Source organism: Notamacropus eugenii, chromosome 1 (assembly GCF_028372415.1).
Source record: "Notamacropus eugenii isolate mMacEug1 chromosome 1, mMacEug1.pri_v2, whole genome shotgun sequence".
Taxonomy (NCBI): Eukaryota; Metazoa; Chordata; class Mammalia; order Diprotodontia; family Macropodidae; genus Notamacropus; species Notamacropus eugenii.
This window is the reverse complement of record NC_092872.1, coordinates 137,607,966-137,621,342: the sequence shown is the minus strand read 5'-3', so window position 1 is coordinate 137,621,342 and position 13,377 is coordinate 137,607,966. Positions and strand designations below refer to the sequence as shown.

At 33.2% G+C, this 13,377-nt stretch overlaps 1 protein-coding gene across 1 annotated transcript in view; it reads right to left on the bottom strand.

Moving 5' to 3' along the window:
• Window positions 1–13,377, bottom strand: part of ADAM10 (ADAM metallopeptidase domain 10) — a 141,123-nt gene that overhangs the window by 44,230 nt on the left and 83,516 nt on the right. The window contains exons 6-7 of the mRNA XM_072615682.1: window positions 5,543–5,692; window positions 924–1,016 (exon numbers count right to left, since the gene is read on the bottom strand). Of these exons, the coding sequence (XP_072471783.1) occupies window positions 924–1,016; window positions 5,543–5,692 (243 nt within the window). The remainder of the gene's footprint in view (window positions 1–923; window positions 1,017–5,542; window positions 5,693–13,377) is intronic.

The following is a 13,377-nucleotide window of genomic DNA, read 5'->3' as shown; positions in this document are numbered from 1 at the left end:
TCATAAATTTAGGATTTTTAAAAGTCAGGACTATCTTTAATATTCCATTATTTATTACAATATCAAAGTAATCTGGCTCAATTTGCCCAGTAATTAAGTAATTACACAGCTAATAGTTATATATTAAAATAGTTACTCTAATTCTGGCTAAAACAGTGTAAAACTTGAGCAAAATCTTAAGAGAAAAGAACTGAGAAGGGAAAGTATCAAGGAAAAGCACCTACAGAAACTGAAAATGGCTTGGGTTTTTTTTTTAATTGTGATACCCTGAAAATAGACAACTAATTTCTTAATCCATGGCATAAATTATATTCCTACAGATTTTAGATTCAATTCAAATCAGTAAACATTTATTATGTACCTATGATACAAAAGAAACTAAAGAACTGTCCTAGCTGCTAGGAGTCAGATGAGACCAAACCAGTGATTTAACAGGGTAGGAAATTCCAGATAAAGAATTTCCTGTACATTGAAACAGATGTACCCCTTCTCTGCAACTTTTATTCTTAAAATTGAGAGGTATTAAGGCATTGAGAGAGTTAAATGACTTATCAAGGGTCAAGAGATGAAACTTGAACCTAGGTCTTTCTGAATCCAAAGGCAACGCCCTTATTGTTGATAGAACTAGGATCTGAACCTAGATCCTCCAACTCCAAACCCAGGATTCTTTGTAATATTATATTAATAAGATTACACTGTTTTCTCAAAACTGTACTGTCACTACCTGCAAGAAATTCACTTTCTACTGGCTCTTTAAAAACTGTATCTTTTATCACAGAAGGATAGATTTCCCAATGACTCAAAAACTATTCCATGCAAAAACATCAAGTAAATTTCAAACAAATTAATCATTTCTTTCCAACCCCAAAGATAAATTATTTTTCAAAATAAAAAAGGTCAGTAATTTTTGGAAAATTCCTTACCCTTATTCGTTTCACCATGAAACTGATGTTACGGATTCCAGAGAAGTCTGTGGATTGGTATATGGTATCAATAGCTTTCACATGACTGGATATCTGGGTGTAGAAAAGCAAAAAATTTCAGCTATAAAAGAAGAAGCCTATTAAAATCTACTTTCCAAGTAAACATCTTTATTTTCCAGTTTTCGAGACTGAGTGAGAAAATGAAAAGATACTTGTGAGTTACATACCATAATACAAGAGCCCAAGGCCTTTTTCTCTACAAGGGAGAAACATTTAATAGAGGAACCAGAAAAGAAGTATAAAATGACTCTGAATCAGAATTTTTGAGTTGAGAGGAATGCTCTCATTTTACAGGTGAAAAAATAAAGGTAAAGATAGGCTATGAGCCCTGATGAAGGCCATCCATCCAGTTTGTACCAAAGCCAGAAACTAAACACATCTCCTAATTTCTGGGGTTGTTTCTAATAAATCATGCTGCCCCTCAGGTCCCAACTGTGCTGGAATGCAGGGAACTGCATATCACAGAGTACAGGGAATTGCATATCACAAACTCATAGAGACTAAAAAATCATTTGATGAGAATGTGGTAGGTATTTAACTGCTGTAAACCAACTATCACAAAGAAGAAACCAAAAGAGCCTCTACTAGAAAACATCTGACCTTTGGCATAAGCAGAAAGAATTAACAGCTTAGAGCAAGAATAATTTAGAATATAAACTCATTTGTTAAATTGTAGGAAAGACCAACACTCTTTGTGGTAGCAAAAAAGAAAAAGACATAAAACAAATGCTCATCAATTGAATAAAGACTGGAAAAACTATGGTACGTGAAATGTAACATAATACAGCAAAGAAATAACAACATGAGAAATTTAGAGATATACAGAAACACAAAGAACCAAAGAAACAGATACACAGAGTCAATAGTGAAAAGCTGTAAGATTACTGAAAGTTGGCTGAACTCTGAGTAATTGAAAAAAACAATTATTATCCCAAAGAAACAAATAATAAAACACATCTTCTATATAAAAATGAGGTAAAGGATTACTAGGGCAAAATGCCAAATACAGTGTCTGCTACAGCCACTATATTGCGTTTTGGTTTTTCTCTCCCCTTACAAACAAGTATTTAATAAAGAAAGGATGGGATGAATCTTTTTCTAGCCATTTCTAGGAAATAAGTAGTTTTTAAAATCTTATTGAAAAAGATAGTGGAAGATTATCATTATTATTACCACATAAAATATGAAGGAGTGGAGGGAAAAATACTTTTACATGAAGTTGGATAAGAGCCCCAATTAAATGGGCCCATCCTTACATTACTTAAGGAGTAAAGCTGAAAGGACAAATAGAAAAATGGGAAAGATCTATCAAAATTTCTCTAACAAAGGATAATAGTGAAGACATCAAATTTGGACTCGAATAGCCAAATTCCTGATATGACACATGAAGAATTAGAAAGGGTACTAGAAAGACCACAAGAGGAGATACACTAGAAAAATAAAGTCTATACCAAAAGTGACAATTATGAGGACACTGAGGATCAATTCTCAAGGTATTTGAAAAAGGGAATGATACCAAATATATAGAAATATCAGGGATCTAATTATTACTGAAAAAAGGACAACAGAGACAATATCAATAACTTTTGACCTCCATACCTAACTTCCCATTATCATAAAACATTTTTCTGAGAACGATCTACATACATTTATTAATAACTTCCTTCATGAAAATATATGAAAGGAAAAGGTAAAGTTTTTAAATGACATGCTAAATCAGATAATATATCTTAAAAATCACGTAACTGACTAATGAAGACTATAAGATCCCACTGAGCTTATTGTTTGCTGCCCACTTAAAAAAAAGAGAGAGAGAATTTGATTCATCACAGTAAAAAGCTTCTTTTCCAAACAGGTGTTGCCCATGTATATTTTAAAATTGCGTTAAGTCCCTTAACCAAATGACTGCACATGTATAACCTATACCAAATCGCTTACCATCTCAGGAAGGTGTAGAGATGAGAAAAAGAAAGAAAATTCAGAAGTCGAAATTTTAAAATAAATGAATGTTAAAATTGTCTTTACATTTAATTCAGAAAAAATAATATACTATTAAAAAAACACGAACAGCTGAGAAAATTTTGTCTGATCTTTGGATTACAAATACCAAGAGAAGCAAATAACAAAAATTTATGTTCAAAATTATCTTCCAAAGTCATGGAAGATATTGAGCCCAGAATCCAAATAAAAGGTGGCTTTTAGATATCCCTATTTACAGATGATAAACTGATCATATTAAATTGCGAACATTTCAGAACTTTTTTTAGCACCTTAAAGCTTATTTTAGTATTATTTTATTTTTCCTCAGTTACATGTAAAAATAATTTTTAACCCTCATTTTTAAAACTATGAGCTGCAAATTCTCTTCCTTTCTCCCTCCCTACAACCCCTCAACTAAGAAGGCAAGCAGTTTGATGTTATACATGTAGTCATACAAACATCCATAATAATCATGTTATGAAAGAAAAGGGACAAAAAAAAAAGTCAAGAAAAATAGAGTAAAAAAAAAGTATGTTTCAAACTGTATTCAGACACCATCAGTTCCTTCTCTGGAGATGGACAGCATTTTTCATTCCAAGTCCTTCAGAGTTGTCTTGGATCACTGCATTGCTGAGAACAGCTAAGTCATTCACAGCTGGTCATCTTACTATTACTTTATACACAGTACATTTCACTTTGCATAAGTCTTTCCAGGTTTATCTGAAAGCATTCAGCACATCATTTCTTATTATACAATAATATTCCATCATAATCACATACCACAGTTTGTTCAGCCATTCCCCAATCGATAAGACATCCCCTCAATTTCTAATTCTTTGCCCCCCCCCCCAACTTCAGAACTTCTTGAGATCTAACACCACACATAGGAGTTAAGCCTAACTATTCACAAAAGAAAAACTCAAGTATGAGGAATGCCTCTTATTCAGATCATACAGAAAGCTAGGAGGGTGCAACTATTCCCAGAATTAAACAGAGGAGCAGGATGGATTGCCTTTGGAAATCTGTGTAATGCTTTTAATGATTCCAAGCTTTTCCCTGACATGAAGGCCTACTTTACTAACTTTAATATATCTTCATATCACAGTGTCTGAAGAATTAAATTTAAAAAGCAATGGAGAATCCCATGGTAAATCTGGATAGGCTGCACCACATTACCAGAGAAGTGCTATAAAATAAAGTAATAGACAACATCAGAGAGATATATGATCAAAAAAGAGGAGATATAGACATGTGCGTTTCACCATATCCAAGAAATATCAAGAAGTCCCTAGCAAGTTAAGTGAATCCCCTCTGAAAGAATTATGGAAGGATATGGACAAGACTTGGCACGGGAAGGCATGAATGGGTTGTGAAGTGAACTAATGGAGGAAATAGGAAAATTGCAGATAAGATTCATCACTACTTGCTTTTTCTCAATAATACTAGGCATCTAATACAGCCAAGGATTTTATTAACTTTTCACTGTCACACTGTTTTACACAAATGACTCATATTTAGTTCACTAAAAATTTAGATATCTTTCACATACACCATTATCTAACCATGCCTCCTTTAGTACACTTGAAGCTAATTTTTTTTAACCCAAATGTATAACTTTACATTTACTTCTATTTCATTACATGATACATCAAAAAACTCCCTCTAAAATGACATCAATCCATAATGATTATTTCTTTCGGGGTTCCATCAGTGGGGTTGTTTTTGGGTTCCATCATTAAGCCATTTTCAATCCACCATGATCAAATAACCAACATGACACTTATCTTGTTCGTATGGACAACAAAAAAAGATGACAAAACGATTTCCAGATATACAAGTATATGAAGTCTCTAACACTTCACCTGATAAAACTGTCTGGTACTTCTGGCAACAATCACAACTATATTTCTAGATGTTCCAAGCTCATTTACTTAAACCTTCCCAACAGGTTGCCATGATTCAAAAGTGAGTCAGTCAATAAACATTTGTTCAGTATCTACTTTGTGCCAAGCACTGTGTTAAGTGACTAAGATTAAAAGGAAAAGGGAAAAAAAGTCCCCACTATCGAAGGGCTCACAGCCTAATGAGGGAGAAAACATGTGAATAACTATGTACAAACAAGATTTAGACAGGATAAAATGGGATTAATCTCAGCATTAACAGGTCATAACATTAAGAAAGACTAGGAAAGACTTCTTGTTAAGACCTGAAGAAGCCACAACATTGAGATGAGGAAAGAAAGCATTTCAGGAACAGAAGATAACCAAGGAATATGCCCAGAAGCAAAAGTGGAGCGTCTCATTCAAAGAAGAGAAGGAGACCAGTGTCACTGAATGGTGTCCTGACACGCAGTACTAAAATATAACAATATTCTTAATGAAAAATGAGATATGAACATTATAATACTGAATCATATGCCAGAAATTTTGAGAATAGATGACACCCAAATACGAATATCTTAGAAACTGATTATGTATCTTTTTTGCAAATAAAAAGTTAAAAACGCTTCAAATTTTTAAAAATCACATTAGCATGCTTTAAAAACTCCTCTGATTCAATGTCATTATCCTAATAAATACCTGAGCAATCACAGCTTCCCGTGTTCCATAGTGTTTAAAGAATAGATGATCTGTCTGAATATAAAGCTGACAGGTATTTTTTTCAGCTGAAGCAGCACGTTTTTTCCTTAGCAGTTCTGGACCACTTGTAACATGTTCTTCTAGAGGTTTCTATATGTGATAGAAGAGTTGTCTTTGATAAATGACATGTTATATTATTTCATGTTAATCTAGATGTTTAAAAAACATAAAGTGGGAAAGAATCAGAAACAATGTAATTCAACAACCCATATTCCACAAACTACCAAACACAGTTACCTGGGTAACTAGTCCTATCTGAAAATTATTTTGGGGAAAACTGTAAAGCAATCAAGGAAAATTTAGTGTCAGATCAATATACATTAACATATACAATTCATTACAACATTTATTAAGCACCTATTATGTGCTAGGCTAGGCACTGCGCCAAGCACTAGGGATAAAAAAAGCAAAAGACAATACTGAAGATCATAAAATTTAAAAAATCATAATAGAAACAAATCAGATACCTTCCACAGCAATGCTGACTTGGTGAATTCGTAACTAAATGAGGAACAGAGGTATTCACAAAAGATGAAAGGACCACTGTTTATATTGAAAAGCATTTGCACAATCAAAATAATGCAATTAGGATAAGAAGAAAAGCAATTTACGGGAGGATGAATCTTTCTATCATATATCTCTCAGAGTAGTCTGATAACAAAAATATAGGCAACTAAAAACGTAGTAGACCAAAAAGCCATTCCTCAATAGAATAGAAAAGTGGTTAATCAACCAATAAACATTTATTAAAATCCATTTTGTGCCAGGCACTATACTAGGCACTAGATACAAGCACAAAGAATGAAGCAATTTCCAGCTATCATGTGCTTATATTCCTAAAAGGATAGAAAATAAACATATAGGAGCATATAAAGCATAAGTTTAAAGGGAATAAACATAAAGCAGTTTAAATACAAGATGGTTTGGGAAAGAGGGTACTAAAAGTGGTGAGATTAGTTTAAAAAATGGTGATTAAACTGTATCTTTAATGGAAAAGAGGGAATCTGTGAGACGGAGCTCTAAAGCTGGGAGTATATGCCAAAAATGGAAAAAAGTGAGTGGAAAGGCACACTAAGGGGAAGAGAGTTATATATGAGGAAAAGAGGCTGGACTGGTTGGATGACAGAGCGTACAGGGAAGTAATAACAATGAAGAGGAAGGGAGGGAAGAAAAATGGATATTTTTCACAGGTATAAATTTACAGGTATAAAAATTGGATTAATATATGCCAGGCACTCTGCTAAGAGGTTTACAAATATTCTATCATTTGATCCGCACAACAATCATGGATTGTCTCCGAGTTACAGATGAGGAAATTGAGGCAAAGGTTAAGTGACTTGCCCAAGGTCACAATGCTGTGAAGTGACTAATGCTAGATTTTAACTCAGTTCTTTCTGACTCCAAGTCAAGTACTGTATCCATTGCCCCATCTAGCTGCCTCTAAAACTATGTCATATTACCTCTTTTAAGTCCTCAAAGCACTTTGGTGTCACCTCATTTATAGCACTTCATACCTTCTGTAGAACTAATAGTCCAATCAGTCGGGCAATCAATTTGGAATTATGTGAAAACAATTATTAAAATATCCATACTCTTTTTGACCCAGAAATCCTACTGCTAATCATACAACCACTTTGTGGCCAGTGATTTTTTTTTTTTTAAAGGATGCCAATTATACCAAAATATTTCTAGCAGCAATTTCTACACAAGGGGGGGGAACACCCACTAAGTAGGGCATGACTCAATAAGTTGTGGTACATGAACGTGTTAGAATATCACTCTGCTCTAAGAAATGGTGAAAAAAAGCACATAAAAATTTACATGGATTGATGTAAAGAGAAGTAACAGTTGGGTCAAGTCACATCAAGTCCACAAGCATTTATTAAGGGCCTTCTACGTGCCAGGCACTGTGTTAAATACTGAGGATACAAAATAAAGCTCAAAAATCAAGTGCTAGGGAAACTGGAAAAGTTACATATCATAGTGGATAGCGTGCGGACCTAGGATCAAGAAGACCTGAATTTAAACCCTTCCTCAGAATTTCACTAGCTGAATCTATCACTTAACCTCTGAACAAGTCATTTAATCTCAATATCTGTCTCCTCATTTGTAATAAAAAAGGGTTAGATTTAAAGTCCTTTGCAGCTCTAAATCTCTGACTATGAAGTATACAGAACCAAAACAACAGAAACTCAGTGCTATGAAATTAAAATAACCAAGCTTAGCCCCCTAAAAAAGAGATAAGATAAGGTACCTCCTAGCCCTTTAATGCTGAGAGACTGTGGGTATGGATGTTTTTAGTTGCTGTCTAGTTCTGCTGAACTGTTTTTACAACTGCATGCCCCCCCAACATACACCCCTTCACACACACTTTTTTATCCCTCGTAAATAAGGAATGGGGTAAATAAGGAATGGCTATCTTGAGATGGGAAGCAAAAAGGGTTTACTTTGGGAATAGGAAGTGAGGCAAAACTTAAAAGTTATTACCAGAATGTATATCTGTGTATATATGTGGGAATTCTCATAAAAGAAAACATGGTTCTTAAAAGTTTAATTATGTACATGTCAAAATTTTCATCCATTTGCCAAATTCATAAATTATTTCCAGGAAAACATGGTGACTTAGTATCATGAATTTTTAAAGACTATAAAGAGCAGAGGTTTAGAATCCTGAAGGTTCTAAACTTCTAAAAATTGCAAGTTAACACAAGAGAATGAGCCACTGGTAGAAGAATCATGGGGGGAAAGAATAGGTATAGAAGTTGAATTAGTAAGAAAATTAGAGGCAAAGTGTTTCACTCAAATTTTGCAATGGAAACAAAGCATCATCTAAAAAAATTAAGAAATTACATGACCTTTAACCTTAAAACTACTGAATATTCTTATCTGGACACATTTTTACTATATTTCAAATAACTATTTTTTGGTATCAATGTGTTCACTCCCACTAGGTAAATTTTTTTTTTAAAAAACCTTCAATATATATTTACAAAGACTGGCAAAGCTAACTCCCATGTTTTGGCCATGTTTGGATATACAGACTTCTTTCTGCAGTTTAAATTTATCACCTTATTCCAGGAGGTGAGTGGCATGTTTTACCTTCATTACTGGGACTTGTGGTTCATATAATCATATAACCACTTTACGGCCAGTGACTTTCTTTTAAAGGGTGCCAATTACACCAACTGTGGTTCATCATTGCACTGATCAATTCTAAAGTCTTTCAAAGTCATTTTTCTATATAGTGTTATCACTGTATCACTATATTCCCTTATTTTTGTTCATGTCATTCTGCATCAGTTCAAAAAGGTCTTCCCAGTTTCCTCTGAAATTTGTCATTTCAAGATTTCCATGGCATAATGATAATTCATTATAACCCCAGCTTCTGGGATAAGAATTCACTATTCAACAAAAATTGCTGGGAAAATTGGATAACAGTGTGGCAGAAACTGGGCAAAGACCAATGCCTGACACCGTACACAAGAATAAAGTCCAAATGGCTACATGGTCTAGGTATAAAAATTGATACTATAAAACAAATTAGTGGAGCAAGGAATAGTGTATTTTATCAGATTTATGGAGAAGGGAAGAATTTTTGACTAAACAAGAGATAGAAAGCATTATGAAGTGTGAAATGGATAATTTTGATTTCATTAAACTGAAAAGTTTTTGCACAACCAAACACAATGCAACCAAGATTAGGAGGGAAACAGAAAACTGAGAAAGAATTTTTGCAACTAGTATCTGTAACAAAGGCCTCATTTCTAAAATATATAGAGAACTGAGTCAAATATACAAGAATACAAATCATTCCCCAATTGATAAATGGTTAAAGGATATGAACAGGCAGTTTTCAGAGGAAGAAATTAAAGATTTCTACAGTCATATGAAAAAATGCTCTAAATCACTACTGATTACAGAGATGCAAACAACTCTGAGATACATCACACCTATCAGACTGACTAACATGACAAAACAGGAAGGTGATAAATGTGACAGAAGATGTGGGAGAGTTGGAACACTAATTCATTGTTGGTGGAGCTGTGAGCTGATCCAACCATTCTGGAGAGCGATTTGGAACTATGCCCAAAGGGCTACAAAAATGTGCATACTCTTTGACCCAGCAATATGGCTTCTAGGACTGTATCCCAAACAGATAACAAAAATGGGAAAGGGTCCGACATGCACAAAAATATTTATAGCAACCCTCTTTGTGATGGCCAAAAACTGGAAATCAAAGGGATGTCCATCAATTGGGGAATGACTGAATAAATTATGGTATATGAATGGAATAGAATATTATTGTGCTATAAGAAATGAACAGGAAGACCTCAGAGAGGCCTGGAAGGACTTATATGATCTGATGCTGAGCGAAAGGGGCAGAACCAGGAGAACTTTGTACACAGCCACAGTGTACGAGGACTTTTTCTGGTAGACTTAGAACTTCACTGCAATGCAAGGACTTAAAAAATTCCCAATGATCTTTTAAGGCAAAATGAGAAAGAACTATGGAATTCAATAGCAGAATGTAGCAGAACATTTTCTTTTGTATTACATTTTGGTTTGTTATATGACTTCTCCCATTCATTTTAATTCTTCTATGCAACATGACTATGGTGAAAATGTATTTAATAGGAATGTATGTGTAGAACCTATATAAAATTGTATGCTATGCCGGGGAAGGAGGGGTCAAGTGAGGGGAAGGAGAGAGAGGGAGGGAAAAAAAATCTAAGTTACATGGTAGTAACTGTAGAACACTGCAAATAAATTTTAAATAAATAAATAAATAAATGATCCATTACATTGCTACGTCACAATTTTTTCTGCCATTCTCCAAATAGGAAGTGATCAACTTTACATTCCAATTTTTGGCTACCAGAGAAAGAGCTGAACATTTTTGTACATATTGATCCTTGTCCTGCTTCTTCTATTTCTTTGGAGTAGAAGCCTAGTAATGTTATAGCTTACTCAAATAGTATATACAGTTTAATAGTATTTTGGAAATAATTCCAAACTGGTTTTCAAGATGGATGGAATGGCTCCAAAAACAGTGCATTAGTGTATCTATTTTCCCATAGCTCCACCAACATAGTGTCCTTGTTCTCTTTGGTCATCCTTGCTAACGTAGTAGATATGCGTAATAACAAGTGGATACTCACTATTTTAATTTGCATTTCTCTAAATATTACTGATTTAGAACGTTTTCACATAATTGTTGATGGCTTGGATTTCGTCCTTTGAAAACTGCATGTTCACATTCCTTTTACCATTTATCAGTTAGGGAATAGCTCTCAGTTATGTCAATTTGAATCAAGTCTTTATATATTGGAAATAAAACCTTATTAAAAGGAAGTTTTCTGCAAAGTTTTTATTTGTTATCTGTTTCTCTTCCAATTTTTAACTACAGTAATTTTGTGGAAAATACTTTAATTGTATAAAAATTAAAATTATCCATCTTGTGTTATCCTGTCAGTTCTTTCCTTATCTATAGATAGAAAAGCAATTTATTCCTTTTTCATCTAACATGTTTATGATATTACTTCTTCTAAATCATGTATCCCTTTGGAGTTTTTTATCTTGGTACATGATGTGAGATGTATTTGTCTAAACTTAATTTCTTCCTGATCAATGTCCAGTTTTCCTAGCAATGTTGGCAGATAATTCGTCCTCACTCTAACAGCTAAAGTCTTTGAGTCAAATACTTTGCTAACATGTTTGCTTCTATATGGTGTTTCACTGATCAACCTCTGTTTTTAAGCCAGTACCATAGTACTTTAATGATTACTCTTCTGTATCAGTCTGAAATCTAATACTCATAGACCCTTCCTTCCAACTTTTTTCCATAATTACTCTTTGAGATTCTTGATCTATTATTCTACCATATGAATTGCTATTATTCTTTCTAGCTCTATAAAAGATTCTTTTGGAATTTTGATTGGTACAGAACTAGACATTCTTAAATGAATTTATTCTACTTCATCGGGAACTTCATCGTCATAGTGACAAATGCTAGAAGAACTAAACTCAAAAAGTCAAAATAGTTGTTACAATGGAATGTGAATTCACTTTACATGTAATCAAAGTTTTAAAAGTTCAAAATTCTAATTTTTGAAGGCCTTCAACATATGAATTAGATGCATAAAAACTGATAATTCAAAACTAACATACTTATAGCACTTTTTAAAAAACCTTATAATTACATACGAATGTCAACTTATTTTTATTTGTCAATAATAACATTCAATTGTATAGAAGTAACAAACACATATTCATGAATTTAATTTATAATGAAAATACGTTCCATCAAATGAAACTCAATTTTAATCCAACCCTGACAATAAGGGTTAGCATTAAGCAAAAAAATTCCAAATGCAACAACTTTGCTGATATAAGTAAAGCATTTTTAATGTGGTATTCCACTGGCAAAAATTTCTGGGGAAGGAAGCAATTAACAATTAATTCTGGGGAGAAGGGGAGTGCCTTGTCAGCCTCACTGCATGCTGAATACTATTTAAAAATAGTAATTCAATGCCTGTTAGAAATTTTAATCCTTCACGTATCCCTTCTGTGCTATCTTTTGCTTTTGGGGTCATCTCCAAACAAAATAAAAGTAACAGCTGTCAAAATGTATCAATTAGTCGTTGTATTAAAGCTTATAAAGTATACTTTAAGAAATAGTTTAATTATAATAGTAATTTGTGAAATACAGAGTTCACTTTTCCAATCTTTATGCATCAAAAGCTGGTTCCCACCTCACAGGATGCAACTCAATGTAAAAACAATAAACTACCAAAAGGAGTTCATGAGTTCAAAATTCAATATATTAAGTAAGCAAGTATAAATTTTCCAGATTATAATTACATAAAACTATTTTTAGATATATGTAGATACGCCCTTGAAAAGCCTTCCTTTCATGATAAAGTTCTGTAATTATGGAGACTCTCAACAGATATCAAAAGTACTATTATCATCATGTGGGTAAAGGTACATTAATTTTGACGTTAAAATGATGCTCCTATAAGTTGGGAATCACTGCATGAAGGCATCATATATTTCAAGTGGCTGTTGTTTTTTGCATAGCAGAAACAAGAATTTCTACTGCTTTCTAAAGGAACCAAATGATCCATTGGGACAATACCTTTTGCTTTCAAGAAAAAAACTTTAAATTCAATTTTATTTCATATTAAAGTGAAAAATATTAGTAATTAAATGTCACCATCTGAATATAAGAGACAGTAATTAAAGTCACATAAAGCAGTTAATTCTATTCAATGCTCTCTTTTCACAAAATATGTAATGGTTTTATAAACACTGGCTAAGCAAATGAAGTTTGTCAGTAAAAAAATTCCTTGGGACAAACAGATATAGAAATGAGTTCATTATCATTCTCTATGTAAGTGTTACATCAACTGTACACCGAAAAAGAAAAGGCAACCCTATTTCTGGATTGTATTTTCATTCCATTATTGTTAAATTTACAAATCTGATACTTGTGAATAAAGAATGCTCAAGAAATAACAGTCAAAATTTGAAAAATATGATGATTTTAAAAAGGTAATAAATAAAACTTTTAACAGAAAAACAACATACACAGTGGAAAGATAATTGGGCTTGAAGTCATGGGTTAAAAACCTGTCACTTATTGGTCATATGATCTTGGAAAAACAGCATTTTTCTTATCTAGTCTTCAGACGACCAGCTACCTCATAGGATTGTTAAACACAAACAGCTTGATAAACTCTACAAATGTGCTCATGCAATAATTTTAGCTGCAT